At 38.9% G+C, this 19,835-nt stretch overlaps 1 protein-coding gene across 8 annotated transcripts in view; it reads right to left on the bottom strand.

Moving 5' to 3' along the window:
- The window catches only part of LOC150105272 (tyrosine-protein phosphatase non-receptor type 4-like), a 238,981-nt gene that overhangs the window by 129,900 nt on the left and 89,246 nt on the right, over positions 1 to 19,835 (bottom strand). For all 8 annotated transcript variants that reach the window (XR_016548432.1, XM_090394050.1, XM_090394053.1 and 5 more), the window contains one exon: positions 16,460 to 16,526. Coding sequence is in view for 7 of the 8 variants with exons in the window: in XM_090394050.1 (XP_090250176.1) it covers positions 16,460 to 16,526 (67 nt within the window). In the remaining variant the exon portion in view is untranslated. The remainder of the gene's footprint in view (positions 1 to 16,459; positions 16,527 to 19,835) is intronic.

Raw genomic sequence — 19,835 nt, 5'->3', positions numbered from 1 at the left:
TAGCAGGATGCAAATACAAATTATTATGACTGTTACATAGTTGTCTCTGATGAGTCCAAGGATTCATCATGCAAAATGCATAAAATTAACAAAAACAAATTGGCAATTCATTCCATTCACTCATCATCAAGAGAAAATTCTGACCCTTAGATGCTAAAATGCTTTCACCAGTTTATGTCACCATCCATCTATTCATTACTTCAGATTCTTACCAACTTCAACAAGACTGTGACTACCAATCTGGAAATAATGAATGATCAATAATGCTTTGCTTTTTTTTGGTACTACCTTTGTACAACAGGACCACCTTACCATATCTCCATTCCTTTAGGATATCTCTTATGTCAAAACTCAAGCTGAGCAAACAACTGACCAAAGGTAATGACAGTTCAACTGCACTTTCTCTTAACAAATGTTCCAAAATCCCATCTAACATAATGCCATCGATATTTTGCAATATTTCTAGTATATACTATTTGTGCACTATTTCCTTTTACATTCTCTGTGCATCTCACCCAAATGATAGATTATGCAAAATGTTACATTTCTGCATCTGTCATTTTCTTATTGTGTACTTTATGGAATGCCAGTCATTCTTTTTTGTACCATAAACTCTTAGATTTTCGTTTAATTTCATTTCATTTAATATGATTTTGCTTCTCTTGCCATACTTGCAATTCTTCTAGCTTGTGCATTTATTCCTTTTCTCCAAAAATAGGTATTACTAGTAGTAGTAAAGGAATGGAATGTTTGGAATTCTTATGGGACAGATGTCTCAAGCAGCATGTAGTAGAAGGAACACAAGGTTTGCATTTTGAATCTGGTCACGGCATCAGAGGATCTGACTGTAACTGAGATAGCATCATCTCCAGTTGGAGAGTGATCATGTTGTTTTTAATTGAAGAATGAAAAGACATGGAGGAGTATCAAATAGGAAGGAATTTGTATGGAATTATAAAGCAGGTGATTATAATAATCTTAGAAATCAGTTTGGGCAGGTCCATTTATGGAAGAATCTGAAGGGTGAGATATCATCATTGGATGGAAACTGGTGAAGAAATATTTATTAGCAGCAATGGCAAGTAGTCTATCTTGAATAAAAAAGATACCACAATTTGGTCTAAAGTGGATGACAAACAATATCAAATGCAAACTGCAGATGAAAAAGAGGTGATAGAAGAGATATAAGATGACCATACTAGTCACTCTCTGGCCTAAGCAGATACATGAAGAATACAAGACTCAGGCCAGAGAATGACTAGTATGGTAAAGAAGGCAACTTGAATATGAGAAGAGATTGGCCCTGAGAAGAATGACATTGTTAGAAAAAGATGGGAGTAGAATGACTGATGTAGAGGACATAGTGAAGAGCTGTTTAATCAATATTTTAATGGGGTATTTCATCCTTGAGAAGCAGGTTATAATACTAGAGGGATGGGGAGGAGGATCAAGGTTTGGAAGTGCAAGAAGAACTGTGTTTCAAATACTGAGTACACTGGATGTCAATAAAGCAATGTGACTGGATGGGATTTTTACCTTGAGTTTTGAGGGAATGTGTCAGTTCTTTTCAAACTCTGTTGACTTGGCTTTTCAATGAAAATCTGGCTATGGAAAAGTATCCAAGGAGTGGGAAAAGGGTAAGATTCTTATGCCATTGCATAAGAATGATAGTAGTACAGATGTGTCAAACTAAGCCCAGTGTATTTCATAATCTTAAGTAGTTAAGATTTTGGAGAAATTAGTGAGAGATCATATACAGCATTAGGCAGATGACGATAATGTTAGATACTGCCATTTGGGGGGGGGGGGATTTTTCAAAGGCATCTGATAGGGGAGCCACAAGTCAATATTTAAGCTACAGCACATGGATGTCAGGTTAGTGAATTGGATTGGCTGTCTGATAGATATCAGAGAGTTGTGCATGAGGGAGCAGATCAAGGAAGCAAAAGGTTACAAGTGGCATCACACAGGACTGGGATCTATATTGTTAATCTTTATATCAATGACACTGTCAATAGATTTCAGGGGGGATATTCAGTTGTTTACAAATGATGTGAAGTTGGGAAGGATTATCAGCAACAGTGCTGATGTGGGGGGGGGGACAAATGAATGAGTGTATTAGTTTAATTCAATCGAATGTAGGGTTCCCCCCCCTCCTGGAAACTCGAGTTTTTCATCTCGCATACAGACAAATGTCTTCAGAACACACACAATTTACAGACAAAAGCATACCGTTGTTGGTAATGGCGGGCGAAAGATGGTATTGATGGTAGTAGTGTCATAGTAGGAGAATTAAGCAGTAGTGGAGACAGTGGGATGTATGTAGCGAAGTACAGTAGACCGCCCTCCTGCGATAAGTGCTCAGACTCCTGGAGGTGTCATGTAATAATAACAATAATAATAAGAGGGGAAGATATTTCTATTGCATAAAGGAGGCTCTAAGAATGATGTAGCAAATTACCAACCAGTCAGAATATGAGGAGTTGTCAAAGTATTGGAGAAGTTGGTCAAGAGCAAAATATAGGAATGGATAGATGGAAATGAGTGGGGGGGGGGGGAAGCATGGTTTTATGAAGGGTAGCCCTCAGTAACTTGCTCACATTTTAAAGTACAGTGAATAGCTGAGTTCGATAAAGGTAATGGGTTTACAGTGATACTGCTGGACTTTGACAGGATACCACATGGAATTCTAATCAGTAAACTACAGTACATGGGGATGGATATATGGTTGGTGTGATAGATAGGAGGGTAGTTGATGGAGAGATATCAGAGAGTAGTTTATTCAGGAGTAGAGTCCAAAAGAAGGCCTGTAACTAGTGGCATGCTGCATGGGTTCTGTTCTTGGCCCGCAACCGTTTAATTTGTTCATTAATGATATAGGAAAGGATCTGAGGGGGGAAACTGTTCAGTTTGCTGATGATGCAAAGTTGAGTACAGCAGTAGTTAATACAGATGATGTCAAAATTTTGCAGGATGATTTGGATAGATTGGCAGACTGGGCAAGGAGAATGGATGTCTGTTTAATGTGACAAACTGTAAGATTATGCATTTTGGGGTGAAAAGATTACCAGCTGTACCACATTGGTGGAACTGTACTCCAGGAAACTAATGAATCCAGAGACTTGGGAGTGTTAGTGGATAGGGAGTTGAAGTTTAGGGAGCACATAGCAAAAGTGGCTAAATCAGCTCATCAGATTACTTGGTTACTGAAGAATACTTTGACAAACAGAGTTAAACAAGTTATCATTCCTCTTTATTGAGACTTAATAAGACCCCATCTTGACTACTGTGCCCAGATCTGGGCTCCTGGGTTTCTTCTTGATGGGGAGGAGGTAGAGAGGATCCAGAAGCAAGTGGCCAAGATGGTAGCAGGCTTATGGAATAAACCTTACGAGAACAGGTTGAAGATTTGTGGGTTACAGAAACTGGTTGACAGGCAGAAAAGGGGTGATATGATTGAGACATCCAAATTACTGAAGGGTTTTTACAAGATTAATTCAGAGAAAATTTTTCAGAACAGGTCTGGTGTTGGGAGAACTAGGGGTCATTCATGGGAAACAAGCATGTGTGTTAGAACTAGATTTTTTGCTTGGAAAGTAGTGAATGAGTGGAATAGGTTGCCAGAGTCTATTGTGGGTGCCATGACTTTGAATGAGTTCAAAGCAAAGTATGATAGATACTACACAAATGTTGGATAGTTCTTGACATGATGTTTAGGGCCTCTCTCAATGAATCTAAGGATTCCTTGGAGTGCCTGTAATAATAATATTCAGTTGTTCGTAGGTAAGACAAAGTTAGGAGAAAGTATAAGAAAGAAAGGTGTTATAGTTGATATAGTCGTCCTTCAAGAAAGTTTTAAACTGTTGTAAAGAAATGCCAGTGATAATCAATGTGATATCTGATTATAGAATTATGCAATCCAAAAACCAGAAAAGGGACATAGTATTATATTGGTGGGGCAAGGGATATTGCAGTGACAGTGGATAGGCAGTTGAAGTTTGAGATGTACATTGTGAGGATCAAAGAAATCAAAAAGGATTGCTTCGATGGTAAGAATGTTGAGTGCCAGAAAAGTGTTTAGTTTCATTATATAAAGCTTTGATCAGGATAGATCTGTATTACTGTGCACAGATTTGATGGCTGAATTCTAGAGAAATGAGAAAAACCTAATGAAAGTTCAAAGACAGCTTGCAGAGGCAATATCAGGACTGTATGAATACCAGATATAAGAACTAGCTGAATGCAACTTTCATTAAAGGCAATTGTAAGAATGTGGAATTAGTTTTTAATTATTTTTTTTATTATTACATGTAGTGAGAGCAAAGGAAATGAATTCAAAGCAGGTAGTGAGAGAAAACAGACTATCAATTAGTTTAAGGTATAATATTATTTATGATACCTCCTGGAAGAATCCTAAGACTCAATGCAGGAGACTATTCTGCATTTCATAACATTACACTATCCACCACCACACATATGATCATTTTGGTCTGTTAATAGCATGTGTTCTCTGGGTGATCTGGCAGTTATATGATAAGAAAAATCTTAGTTTCCTCCAGAAACTTTGGTTTTTTTCCATCACATTTTCCTTCCATGAAAAAATGATACCTGGTAAACTGATTCTCTTATTTGAATAAATATCTCAGATCATCATATAAAAAAAATCATAATCATATAGTTATGGATAAATAACTGTCATACACAGGAATCCTTTTTAATAGGATTGCTGAATGTTAAGTAATCTCCTATTACTAAACATCGATCTACATTCTCAATTACATGTTAAAGCGATATTAATATAACAATGACTGTCAACCATTATTAAAATTAACTGTCTGCAAGCAGTATAGCATTAGCTTGGATATGGTGAAGAGTTGTTTAACTTTTACCATATAATAAGCTATTTATGCTTACTATGTTGTTATTTTTAAATTAACTCCCACAAAACAGAAGTTACAGAATTCGTAGCAAAAGTGCCACATTTTGCACAAGTGTCACATGCAGAAAAGTGAAAAACACACATCTGCTGATGTGTTTCTTAAAGAAACACATCATCATGAGAGAAATGGAGATGAATGGATGAGCTATTTCAGCTGGTAAAACAAGATCAATATACATACAAGTTGAAGGCACTTCCATAGGTAGCCCTCTGTCTCCACCTTTGGCAAACTATTTTTTGAACCATCTAGAAGACACCTTGTTCTCATTCATTCATCGCCAATCCTCTCATTGGTTTCATTATGTTGATGAAGTCTTTGCTATTTGGCCTCATTCTGAAAATGAACTTATCACTTTCCTACAACGGATCAATAGCCATCACCCACACAATCAATTCACCGTGGAAAAAGAAAAGGCTGGTGGTTTACCATTCTTGGACATTCTTCTTGCACGCACAACCTCTAGTAATTTATCAACCTGTGTTTATCGAAAACCTACCTTCACTGGCAGATACATTCATCAAGAGTCTGCTCATCACACCTCTCTAAAAATTGGTGTTAGATAGCATAATGTGTGCTTCTCTCCCTCAAGCTTACAACAAGAACTCCTCACTATCAAATTAATGGAATTTAATGGTTACAATCACTTATATTTCTGGTATCTCTGAACCAACTTATAGAACTTTGAAGAAGTATCATCTTATTCTCACATATTTCCCTATCAACAAAATTTCTCAATTGTTGCAATCTACAAAAAACAAACTGTCACTTCTATCATTAGCTAGCATTTACCTTGTGAATGTAATCTGACATACTTTGGGCAGACGGGCTGCTCTGTGGAAAACAGAATTAATGAACATCAATATTATATTGAATACATGAAATCACAAAAGTCTGGTCTGACACAACATAGTATTGACACTAAACACAGTATCCGGTAGGATGAAACTTGTCTTCTCCCTAGAAGCAGGTTTAAATATGAACGTCTTTTCAAAGAATGTTGTGAAGCTCTTTTACATTGGCCAAATCTGAATCTGAATGATTGTCTCTCCCCCCCCCCCCCCCCCCCCAAAAAAAAGTCTGGGAAATTCTTATTTGATGTAACCATCAAAAATAGTTTTATAGTTTTTAATAATATTATTTATTAATATTAATTTCTGACATGTGACAACAGTTTTTAATTGACTATCAAATTATTTCAGGAATTTACAACGTATACTGGAATATGAATTAAAAGAAACTTTAATAAATTCTTCCTATATTTTGGCAATGTCACATCGCCATCTTCATGGGAACATAAAACTATGACACGTGCAAGCACTACAAAGAGCAAATGAGGTAGAAGAGAGAAAACTAACATTGTTCCTAGAGTCCTAAAGGTGCCCCCCAGCAAGCTATATTGGGTTGTCCATGTGTAGAGGCTTAAGTGCTGTGAGGACATCATGTTGGAGGCTTAATGGATTTTTTTCAACACTCAGCAAGGATTAAAACAGAATTTAATACTTCCTATATTTCATCTCAGTCACTGAGACATCTTCAGGAATTACAAAAAACTAATGTAACATAAACACAAATAACAAACAATACTCAGCCTGACCACGTGTGTGACACTAAAGTTCTAACTAGGTGGAGAGGCCTCTAAGGGCAGTTGTAGGTGGCCTGGAATGTAGGGTGGGACCTCTGGTGATAAGTGTTTCCCAAATCTTAGGAAGCTTAATGCAACCATATTTATTAAGATTTGGTTGATTTCTGAGAGCTGCTGCTGATTCTAAGAATAGTCTCTCTTTTTTGAATTTGCTGTGGTAGAGCATGATGGTTTTTTTTCCTTTAGTGTCACCCACCTGGTTGGGCTGAGTATTGTTTGTTATTTGTATTTATGTTACATTAGATTTTTTATAATCCCTGAAGATGTCTCAATGATTGAGATGAAATATAGGAAGTGTTAAATTCTGTTTAAATCCTTGCTGAATGTTGAAAAAAATCCATTAAGCCTCCAACATGATGTCCTCACAGCACTTAAGCCTCTACACATGGATTCTAATCATTCATGGTGAAGATATAGCATGCAAATCCAGACAATACGGTAAGTCAAAACTACGACTATCTAGGCAACTAAATAGGCTGGCTTTTTTAAAAAGATGTCGGGATACAAGAGTGATACCCAACTGCATTAAGCTAAAGAAACTTTCATTCCAAAAAAGCCCTCCACATATATAACCGCATGAGCTTTGCACTAATGCGAGACCAAATTGCCACTACTTGTGCCACCCTCTCCGTGACGAACGCTGCCATTGGCTCCTTACAATCAGAGTTCTCCGCTGTACTTAACCTGGAACTTTGGTCTATTCTCTCTGGCATCTCTGAAGCTTCCACACAGAAAGAATTTCAAAAAATAAAAGATAAACATATCAAGAAATATAACAACCTCGTGAAAGCCAAATCGCAACCACAAATTCAACTGCTCCAGACAGTCGTTAACCTATCTTCCAAAAGGCTCAACGACGATGCTGTCAGTGCCTTAAGCCTCAGCCACAAGTTCATGGTCACTCCGAAAGAAGTGCCGGTGCTCAATATAATGCTTAACATCGAACGCAGGATCTGTCGCTTAGCACTAGAGATAGCAAATAATATCAGGCTTGACGTTGCCAACATCCTCACCCAGTCTTCACCTCCAAAAAGTAATTTATTGTCTGTCCAACGCACTGCTCTCATGAAATTACGGAAAGAGAAAAGTATAATCACCAGAGTGGATAAGAGTAATGCCACAGAACACAACTGAAAAATGGGAATTATCCTCCGAGATCGCTCAACCTACACTCTGCTAGAACACGACCACACAAAAACACAAGTTAAAAAATTAAAAAACTTACTTAAAAAAGTATCATCCTGGCCCCTGGACATCACGAAAAAACTCGAGCCTCCCTCCCGAATATACGGTTTACCAAAAATCCACAAACCCAATTCCCCACTAAGACCTATAGTAGATGCCACTAATGCACCTTGCTACCATGGCCAACTCTCTGACCCCCCCCCCCCCTCACTGGACTTTCCACATCCTATATAAAAAACTCTACCCATTTTAAAACCCTCATAGAAAATTTAACCTTAAATAACACGGATATATTGTTAAGCTTTGACACCTCGTTGTTTATCAATATCCCCTTAATTGATACTTTAACACTCTTAAAAAACGTTTTTCCTTCTGACATCTTAGATCTCTTTGCCATCAATTCTGGGTATTTTTCTTGGAAGAACAAAATAATCTACAAGGAGATAGAGGGAACCGCCATGGGCTTCCCCCTCTCATCAATTTTTATATGGAAGATTTTGAAAAATGAGCCATAGACTCAGCCCCTCTCAAACCTTCTATCTGGCTAAAATATGTTGATGATGTGTTCTCTATTTGGCCTCATGGCCCACACACATTAGACTCCTTCCTCAGTCACCTCAACAGCCTACATCCAAGAATCCAGTTTATGATGGAAAGGGAAAAGAACAACTGTTTACCCTTCCTAGACACCTTAGTTAGACGCCTTCCTAACGGTATACACTTTCTTTCACTGTATATAGAAAACTCACGCACACAGGCAGATACATGCACAAACTCTCCCACCACCACCCTGCTCAACAATATGGCATTATTAAAACTCTTGCCAAGAGAGCCCACAATCTTTGTTCCAGTGGAACCGTCCTTACTACTGAACTTGACCACATACACAACACTTTCCTCTCCAATGGCTACAGCGATCACAGTATCAAAAAAATAATCAGTTCCTCCCCCATTCCCTGGTCTTCTCGTCAGACATACTTTAGAAATGCCATCACCATACTCTATCCATGGCACATCCAAAAAAATAGCCAAGATTTTAAACAAGTACAACCTACACACAGCATTTAGGCCCCCACCACAAACTTGCTACCCTCATCCGTTCTACAAAAGATCAGCTCCCTCCTCTCTCAGTGCCTGGGGTTTATAAAATACCCTGTTCCTGTAAGCTGGCATACTTTGGACAGAAAGGCAGATCAGCAACCATCTGCCAGGAGGAACACAAGTCATACAAATGCAACCACGACTATGGTCAGTCAGGCCTTGCTGACCATGTCTTGGATACAACCCATAGGATCTCATGGAAAAAAACCACCATGCTCCACCACAGCAAATTCAAAAAAGAGAGACTATTTTTAGAATCAGCAGCAGCTCTCAGAAATCAACCAAATCTTAATATGGTTGCATTAAGCTTCCTAAGATTTGGGAAACACTTATCACCAGAGGTCCCACCCTACATTCCAAGCCACTACAACTGCCCTTAGAGGGCGCTCCACCTAGTTGGGACTTTAGTGTCACCCACGTGGTTGGGCTGAATATTGTTTGTTATTTGTGTTTATGTTACATTAGTTTTTTGTAATCCCTGTAGTTGTCTCAGTGACTGAGATGAAATATAGGAAGTATTAAATTCTGTTTTAATTCTTTCTGAGTGTTGAAAAAAATCCATTAAGCCTCCAACGTGATATTGCATTGTCTTGGCTGTTGGGCTGAAGTTCTCAAGATGCAAGCTTCCCAAATTTGGGGTAGTTTCATGCACCAGTACAGCCACTCTGGGCTTGCAGACCTCTGGTCTGCAAGCCCAGAGTGGTTGTACTGGTGAAACTGGATGAAGTTTTTGTGTTTCGATATTCTGACATTTTCTGTCCTGCCTGTTTGGCCAAAGTAGTGTAGTACAGTTTATAGCTATAGCTGCAAGGGACCTGGTATACTTCCACGTAGGTCTAGGGGAAGTGGCTGATCTTTGGTGGAGCAGATAAGGGATGCCAATTTCTTATATGGTTTGTAAAGAAGTCAGGTCATTTTTTTTTCAGATTTTGGTTCACCTTTCAGAGGTGCCCCAGATATAGGGAATGGTGATGAATGTAATGTAATCTTTGTTATGAAGGGGGAGAGGGGGTTGTGGTTAACTGGTTTTAATATTTTTTGGGGGTTGTAGCCATTGGCTAAGAAAGTGTTAAGGATGTAGTTTAGTTCAGATGACAATGCTTCATAAAGGGCATTGTCATCTGAACAGATTAATTTTGCCCTGTTATATAGTGTTTTTATAACCCAATATTGTTGTGAGGGGGGAGGGAGATTGCTGGTGAATGTATCTGCCTGTATGGGTAGGTTTTCTGTAAGCAGAGAAAGCCAAAGATCCATCAGGCTGGCAAGTGATTAGAGTGTCTAGGAAAGAGAGACTGTTGTTTCCTTCTTTTTCCAAGGTGTACTGGATTCTTGGGTGTTGGTTGTTTAAATGTGTTAAGGAGTGGAGTATCTGAGCCACGTGGCCAAATAGGGAATACATCATCAATGTAGCGCAGCCAAACAGTGGGGTTTTGTGAAGCTGAGTTTAAGGCTTCAAAAGTCTTCATAAAGAAATTGGCCAGGGATGGGGAGTGTGGTGAATTGATGGCTGTCCCCTCTATCTGTTTGTAGAATTTTCCTTGCCAAACAAAATAGCCTGAGTTTATTGTGAAATGAAATAGGACTGAGATGTTGGGAGGAAATTTGGCTTGGATGAGCTCTAAGGTTTCCTTGAGTGTGACATTTATGAATAGGGAGGGGATTTCAAAACTGACCATTATGTCAGTGTGTTGGAGTGAGAGGTTTCTGTACTGGCCTTGAAGTGGGCTGAGTTTTTTATGTGTGATGGTGTGTTGACAGTATAGTGTGTGAGCACTTTGGCTAAATGTTTGGCTAAAAAAGGTTTTAGTTTGTTAGTAACTTCCACAGGCCAAGAAGTGACCTTCTTAAGGAGCCTATAAAGCACTAAGGAGCCCATACACAAGAGGTTGGTAGATCAACCTATAATACATTAGTACCATGTATGGGTTGGGAAAGAAGGTACTTGTTCACATTAGATTTGAATGACTGTAGATTGTATTCCCTATGGAACACATCAAGGGGAAGGCTGTTCCATAGTACAACGGTTGCAGGGATGAAGGAGGAGAAGAAGAAATTTGTTCTGCGAGTTTCAAGGTGCACTGTGTAGGGATGTTGAGCAGCAGCTGCAAGTGTTTCAATGAGCTTAGAACTAAATGGGAATTATTGATGCTATTTCGGATGAACATTTTCCATGGAAATATTTGTAGAAGACACATAGTGCAGAGACCGATTGCCTGTGTCAAAGTGGGGGGGAGTGAGTTGGTAAGAGATGGTTCATTAGTAAGTCTGATTACTCTCCTCTGTATGGAGTCGAGTAATTTGAGAGAGCTTTAGGGGGCTCCATCCCATATGTGGGAGCAGTATTCAATGGTTGGGTAGATTTGTGAAAGGTCAATAGCTGTTTAGGGGAGAAGAGAAATCCTAGTTTTTTATAAGCTGAGGATGCAATGGTTGTTATGTGTTTATGCCAGGAGAGGCTTGATGTCAGGGTAATTCCAAGAAGAGAAATCTCAGATTGTGTGGAAATTTGGGTATTGTCGAAAATAATACTGGGAGAAACTGGTTCTTTTTTATGAGAATTGAGACAGTACTGGGTTTTATTTGCATTAACATTGACCTAGGTTATCTGAACCTCATTGGAGGATGGCTTGGAGGTCTGAATTGAGGGCAGTGGTGGTTGCTGTTCTGTAGGATGAAGTGAGTTGTGTGGAGTAAAGTTTATCAAAAGAAAGGGAGGAGTGCAGTGTGCTGTTATCTGCAAAACTGTGTATTGGGTTGGAGGTAAGCTGAGGTAGGTCACTGATATATAGTAGAAAGAGGGTTGGTGAGAGAACAGAACCTTGAGGAACCCTAGCATTAGTTGAGTGGTGAGAGGATAAGGAGCCATCGACCACCACACACAGTGAGCATCCAGACAGAATGCTGGCAATCCAATTACAGAGGTCTTGAGATAGACCAAATGATGGCAGTTTGCTTAGTAAGCCCTTGTGCCATACCCAGTCAAACGCCTTGGAAATATCAAGTCCAACAGCTTGTGATTCGCTAAACTTCTCCATGACATTTGACCAGAGATGAGTCACATATGTGAGCAGATCTCCTGTTGATCGGCAGCAATGGAATCCATACTGGCAATCGTTTATTAGACAAGTAGCTTCAAGGTAGTGTAGGAGTTGGGAATTGATGATTTTTTCCTTTATTTTAGACAGGACTGAGGTGAGTGAGATGGGGCAGTAGCTGGATGGCAGTGACTTGTCGCCCTTTTTGGGAATGGGTTGAATATAGGCCAATTTCCAGGCTGTGGGGATAGAAACCAGTGGAGTAAGACAGTATATATAAGTGACATAAGACAGGAGAGTTCTGTGCGCAAACCTTCAGGACAACTGGAAGAATGCCATCAGGACCAGGAGACTTTTTTTTGTCTAATTTAGATGGTATTTTGCTGATCTCTTTCTGGCAAAAAGATATGGTGGGCATCTAGAATGGTTGGGGGGACATCTGCCATTGTTGATTATGCGTGCATTGGAAGCAAAGTGTGAGGCTAGGAGATTGGCCTTTTCTGTAGGAGATGATGCAATGGAGCCATCTGGATATGATAGAGGTGGGAATATGCTGGGCAGAAGTTATGGCCGATTGCTTTGGCGAGAGACCAAAAGGCTCCGCTGCTAATTTCCTACTTTTTGCTCTTTTGAACTCTGTTTTGGAAGCACTAATTGTTTTTTTGCATGTATTTTGGGCTTGGGTATAAGCTCTAAAGGAGGATGGGGGGTTCTTGATCTGAGCCAGTGATGGTATGTTTGGCTTTTTATTTATACTGCCTTGCCTGCCTTGGAAAACCAGGGTTTAGTTAGGGAATGGCAGGTCAGAGTACTGTGGGGAATGTATGATTCCATGCCAATGAGGATTACTTTGGTTATGAGTTCAGTGCATATGTTTGGGTTAGAAGGTAGGAAGCAATAGTCTAACCATGGGAATGAGGCAGAGAAGTTGCGGAGGCTGTCCCACTTGGCACTGTTATAATGCTGAACTACTCTTGTATGGGAGTGGCTGCGTAAGCATTGTTGCATGGGGGAGGAGACGAGCACTAGGTTGTGATCAGAATTGTCTAGAGGGCACTCTACATTCACTGTGTATTTGGATGGGTCATTGGTCAGGAAGAGGTCTAGGGTATTTGGAGAGTGGTTTTGGTTATCAGGTATTCTGGTTGGCATCTGAATGAGTTGTGTAAGGTCATTAGTGATGGAGAATGTTTCAGCATCTCTGCAAGATCTGTACAGCTGGAGGAGGAAAGTCAGTTGGTATTGTGGGCATTAAAATCTCCTAAGAGGATGATTTCACTGTTGGGAAAGCGAGACTGGAGAAAGTCGATCTTTAGCGAGAGGAAATTAAAGAGCTCAGACTGGTTGGTTGCATTTGGAGAGAGGTAGAGACAGCATATGAATTTGACTGAGTTGGTTAGGGATATTTTCATCCAGAGAAGATCAAAGGTGGACGATTCTAGGTTGGGTGCTCTCTGGCAAGGTATGTCTGAGCGGATGTATGCACAGATGCCACACCCTTCGGTCGAAAGGAGTTAAAGCGTGTGTAGTTTGGAAGGTTCAGATGAATAGTGCTGGAGGGAGGTGAGATCTGAGTTTCTGCCAGAAAGAGTAGGTGGGGTTTGGTAGACTGCAGGTGGTAGTGGACACTATTAAGGTTGGAGTTTAGCAGGGGCAAATGCTGGTCATGAAATTCACGCTTGCTCTTGTTATCATTCAATTGGTGTAATTGAAGTCTGGTTAGTGGAATAATGAATTGCTGATTGTTTGAAACTATATATTTAGAAATTTATGTACATTTAATCATACAAATACAACATTTATTTTACAAATTATATTCTATCTTTTTCAATTTAGCTATTTGAATACAAATTCTACCCTATGGATCATCTTTATGAACTGGTCAATAACATCGTCATAAAAAGTTGATTGTAACTTAATTTTCCAAAGCAACAAGCACACTTGTAAAGGCTGGCTGAAGCTCAGTGGCTAGAGCTACTTTGACTGTGCATGGCCTGTGTTTAAGACGATGTGAAGGGAGAGGAAATGACTGTGCGCACACATGAAATCACAGTGCTGCAGCAAGGACCTGGAAGCTCCGACAACTGAGCAAGCCAAAGTAGCTTTGACTAGACGAGCAAGCATCAGCCTTTGATACACAATGCAAAGCTCAATTATTGCCATGCAAGCTTAAGACATCTTCTGTCAACAAAAATAAAAGCCTAAATGGAATGCTTATAAATGCATGCATTTATTAACAAATAAATATTACTTCTTTCTCAAGTAATGAGCTTGGCAGCAAGCACAGAGAATTCACCCCTGGAGTTTAGGCCACGGATGTTGGTAAAGTGGATTTGTAGGGTTTTGTGAGTCATATGTTTGACCACAGGGGTCCTGCAAGTTTTCTATGCAGCGCCTGCATATTGGTCACCATTGTGGCTGCTAGTGACGTCTCTTGGTTTTTTGTACCAATTTAACTGGTCTGTAATCGATGGTCCAACCATAGTCACCATTTTGAGGTTTTTCTCCAAGTTGTCTTCAAAAATCGTGGCCTTGTTCCCTTTGTGCAAATGACAGATCTGGTTGAGTACATATGTGCAAATGGGGACAGATGTCTTTTGAACTTGTTGTTGATTGCTGCAATTAGTTTTGATATGCTTATCAGCATGTTGCAAGTCACTTTTATGAGGCATGGAAAGTTCGTAACATTCTTTCTTTTGTTTATGGGTCAGAAACGATGGCACCTGATGATATTTTAAGGGTCAATGCCGCATTCTTCAGCTAGTTTAATGATGTCTTCTTTTAGTGCTTCTCTGTTTTCTTTTGGAAAGTTCAAAATGATGGCATTGAAGTTTTTGGCCTCCATCAAGTCGTGCAACGTTGATGCGATTATTTCACGAAGTTCCGCGGGGAAGAATGAACTTGCGTTGGGCCGCTGATCGTCAGTTGATTCGAGCTTGGTTTCTAATGCACATATTTTGGAGGAAAGAGTTTCGTTCATATCACTGAGGCTTCTATTCGTTTGCCTAAGTTCAGGACCTGTTTTACAGATGGGAGGCATAGCGAACAGAAATAGGGCTGATTAAGGTCGATATATATCTATCCATAAATACTGTTACAATTTGAAAAGCACATAAACCTTTAATCTATCAATAAATCATTTACAGCTTTCAGCACATACAAATCACATGTATAATGGCATATAGCAGCATTCAATATTAGAAATGTCCCCATTTTGCCTTTACACATGCCCAAAGTCTGTGAAGGCCACATGTTCATGGTGGCATGCACAACAACCAACAGAAATACTACCAGTGCTCACTCCGAATTCACCTTCAGGCTGTCTATATTGGGGTGTTGTTTCCTGCAGGCTATTCTCTTGAGCTCCAATCAAAATTTGAAGTCCAACAGATTCAGATCAGGACTTCCAGACAACCAATCAGATGGTGATATGTGGTCTGGCCCATTTGCCTCCAACCACTGTTGTTTGGTGCTTGCATTTGTGCAGGGGCCCAAGCTCTGGTAGAAGGTCCACTGTCTACAGTGAAACAAGGTGTTCAGGGCTGTACTACAGGTTCCAGCATGATGTCTTGATATAATTTAGTGGAGGTTTTGACCCCTTTCTCACAGAAATGCAACTTGGATACCTCCCCACCAAACCATTTCTGACACAGGATGATGACCTCTCTGAATCCTGGATGATATGGCACATGCTTGTGACCATCCAGGGCATATACCCAATCATTTTGGTGGATAAACGACTCTTCAATAGTTTGAAAATCTCATTTGCAAAGAGAATATCTCTGTCTGTTGTTCGCATATCACCAGAGAAGCTCCTTTGATTTTATCACCCTCTGCTGCATAAGTTGTTAGGGAGTGTCCAGTAAAACAATGATAGGCTCTCCTTCCATGGCATCACTCTGCAAATGTTCAGCTTTCATGACATCCCTTTCAGTGTTCTCATAGGATTACAGTGGAAGCATGCTTTCACCACCCTCACAAGCTTTTGCATCTCAATGCAGACTGGTTGACCTGTTCTTTGGCAATCAGATACATCTTCTCCATTGTTATAATGGCTAATAGTCCAACACACAAACATTCTGCTGATCCCAAGTGTTTTTAACATGTTGAAAATAACAAGTGGTTGCATTCCAACCTTGTGAAGTGCTATTACAGCTACACAGTTCTCAAACTCTCCACTGCATGTTAACCCATACAGATAGACACTCTCTTAACTGATAAATATGCAAATCTTGGCTGGGCACAGCACCAGTAACAGAACTGGGCTTGCACAATTCTGTGGCCAGCACAGGGTGTGCATAAGTTGTAACTGTATTTATGGCAAGACTATGTATACAGCAATACACACTTCAATATACATTTTTGAACATGTCACTACAAAAGATTTCTTATGGAATCTTATACATAACTTCAATGAATTTAATCTAAAATATATAATACAATATTTTTATTTAAGGGCAAATGAATGCCTATAAATAAAAGAATACTGAGGGTGTACTTTAGTAAAATGGTACATCTTGTTAAAATTTATTAATAACAAAAAGACCACATACCATTAGGATAAAGAGTTAATATAAGTTCTCCTGGAGAGTCTAAAGCTGAATGAATTAATGTTATAACCTAAACAAAATGAAAAATATAGCTATATGTTATAATTAAATATGCAAAATCCCAATGCTAACAAGAATTTCTTTTTATATCATGAATTTTTTTGAAAAAAAATGCTTAATGTACATTTTGAATTATTACTTTCTAAATTTCATATACATGACATAGCCATACTAAAAAAAATGTACTTTTTCAATTACAAGATTTGTACAATATTATTATAAACTTGTTTCAGCACCCACCTTCCACAATCAGTGGTTCTTTTCAGAAAAATATGAACTCTCTCTCTCTCTCTCCATGACCATCAAAAAACTTACTTTAAATGTATTGTATGTGCATGAATGGGAGTGTACCTATGAGTACATGGAAACTAACCATCTATTCTGGAAATGAAATGTACAAATTCAGTACTGGAAAAATGTACTTGTCTTCTTGCCCATTGACGAATGAGAATTTTTAGTTGTCAAGTTAAAGAAATCAGAAGAGTGGTTTCAGCTTAATAAACAGTTCTATTTGCATAATGCCAATCCTAGAGGGAGTAGGTGGCATAATGTTCTATTATGCCACCTATATTATGCAAATAGAACTATAATAAGTTCTATTTGCATAATGCCAATCCCAGAAAGAATAGGTGGGGTTTGGTAGACTGCAGGTGGTAGTGGACACTATTAAGGTTGGAATTTAGCAGGGGAAAATGCTGGTCGTGACTGCTGGTTATTCATTTCAGCATGATTTATATTAAATAGGTTTTTGTATTTTTACCTTACTTGCTGTAACTATTTTGAAATGCCAATGTCATTACAAATACCCATTTTTGTTACTGATTTTGTCATAATGGAAAAAGACCAAAAAAAAAGAGGATTAGATACTCAACAGCATCTATTTCAGAAAGTACTCAGACACAAAATAACCAGCCATCATGAAATAGTAACCTAAAATCGATGTGCAGTGGAGAGTAGTAATAATTGGCTTATATCATAACTGATAATGAAATATGCAGAATTTAAATAATTACTAGAATATTTCTTTTTCATTTCATTAAAATATAATTTTTTATATTCATTTTAGAAATGCAGCCTAAGTGTGTTATTGAGTGCTCTTTCAATTGCTGCCATGTCATGATAAATCAATAATTGTTACCTGTTACTCAGTTATCTGTTTCGTGCTTGCAGCCACATATCACATTATATACGAGTTTCTTCTTGTCTCAGAGGATAACTATGTTAATATAGACATAGTTAACATGTTTGCTTCACTGGTAGTTTTGCACAAGATAAAAATCAGACATAGCATTAGCAAAATGATTATAAACTGACCAGATCTTGAGAACATGTGACTATGATATAATATATAGGAAAGTCGACTAGAGGACACACATAATTAATAGACAAAAATGCCATTAGTGGGCAGCAGATGCATAGTGTGGATGATGGATTAAGTCTGTATCACTTAATCTGTTACAATTAAGTGATACAGACTTAATACAAGGATGATCCCTTGTATTAAGTCTGTATCACTTAATACAAGGCTGTGTGGTGTTGAGTGTCCTGCAATGAGTACTAGGAGACCATGGGAGATGTTACCTAACAACATGTGGTGACTGGTGAATCTGCACAAAATTTTTCTGTGCAGCCAACACACACATACATACATATATAGAGAGAGAGTACCAGTGAATGTCCACCCAGCTGGCTTGGCTAGCTGAAGCACCATTATGCTATATGCTAATATGCTATATGCCTAGCTAGCCAAGCATATAAGCTCTCCAACCAATAGGCTGAGGGTTCTAATCCTACTCTGGGTATGGATGTCTTTAAGAGGAAGATAAATTTCAATTACCCAATGTGAAGCTACTGCCACCCTGCTTACTGTTAGCCTGAGGCAGACTGAGAAAGTTCCTTATTTTGTCTCTAGAACAGAAATTTTGAATTACACAACCTTAGCCAACTTAGAGTATTATACTGATGTACTATATTATTATTGTTATTATTATATGGACACCTATATGGAGTACAAAGACTCATCATGGGAGACCCAATCTATCATACTCTCCTTGAACCCATTAACAAACAAAGCACTCACAACTGACTCTGACAACCCATTCCACTCATTTACTACTCTCCAAGCAAAAAATCTAGTCCTCCCACCCATACTAACCACACCTTTATTCCAGGGATTACCCCTTGTTCTGGTCCCTCTAGCCAAATGCTGAAACATTTCCCCTGCATCTATCCTATAAAACCCTTTAAGCAACTTAAACATTTCTATCATATCCCCTCTTTTTTCTCCTATCAACCAACTTCTGCAATCCACACACCTTCAATCTATCCTCATAGGACACATTCCACAGGCTACTCGCCTCTGAATCCTCTCCACTGCTTCCATATCCCCAAGAAACTCAAGGGACCAGACTCGAGCACAGTAATCCAGATGTGGCCATATCAAGACCTCATAAATAAAGAGGAATTACAACTTCCTTATCTCTACTTGTTAATGTATTCTTCACTAGCCAAGTAATCTTATGTGCTACCTTAGTAACTTTAGCAATATGTCCTCTAAACTTTAACTTTCTGTCTACCACCACCCCCTAAATCTCTAGTTTCCTGGAGTACAGTGCCATGTGTGATAAACAGCTTGTGATCTAAATTGTACATGTTTTGGTCATACATTGGACAGACTTCGAGAAGCCTGGAAATAAGACAGAAAGAACATATAGGCGATGTTAATCACAACAGAACGATCACCTCAGGATTGGCACATCACTTTTCAACTTCAAACCACACTATAGACTGGAATAACAGCTCCATGCCCTACGTAGATGAGGATTACAGACATCGAGTATTTAAAGAAGCGGCAGTTGTACTACGTACGGGAAGTAACCTAAACAGAAATCAAGGGGCCATTCTGAACGATACCTGGAAAAATCTAATTAACTCCCTCAGTTCAACAGAGCTACAGTACGCAAATAATCATATTACGTGTTTGCATGTAACGCGTGTTCATGATGCTGAGTAGTTATGTCACACGAACGTGTCACCCTAGCTACCTAACAGGTACTAATGGTTCTTTGTATTTTGAAACCTTTTTTTGCATTTACCTCTTTTTTTGTACTATGCAAGCCTTGAGAAAGCTGGTCGGTCAGTTACTAGCGAAACCGATAGGCAATTTGTAAGAGCTTAAGTACATTGTAAATATATGGTCTTTGTAACAATAAATCTTTATTTTGTAGCTTATGATCTATTTATCCCAAAGTGCATGACTTTACATTTATCAACATTAAACTAACTCCCATTAACTTTTTCCCGTACTGACAGCGTATTT

Source organism: Typopeltis vanoorti, chromosome 6, assembly GCF_054136105.1.
Source record: "Typopeltis vanoorti isolate ZY-2024b chromosome 6, IOZ_Tvanoo_1.0, whole genome shotgun sequence".
Classification (NCBI taxonomy): Eukaryota; Metazoa; Arthropoda; class Arachnida; order Uropygi; family Thelyphonidae; genus Typopeltis; species Typopeltis vanoorti.
Note: the sequence above shows the minus strand (reverse complement) of the source record. Positions and strands in the feature narration are given on the sequence as shown.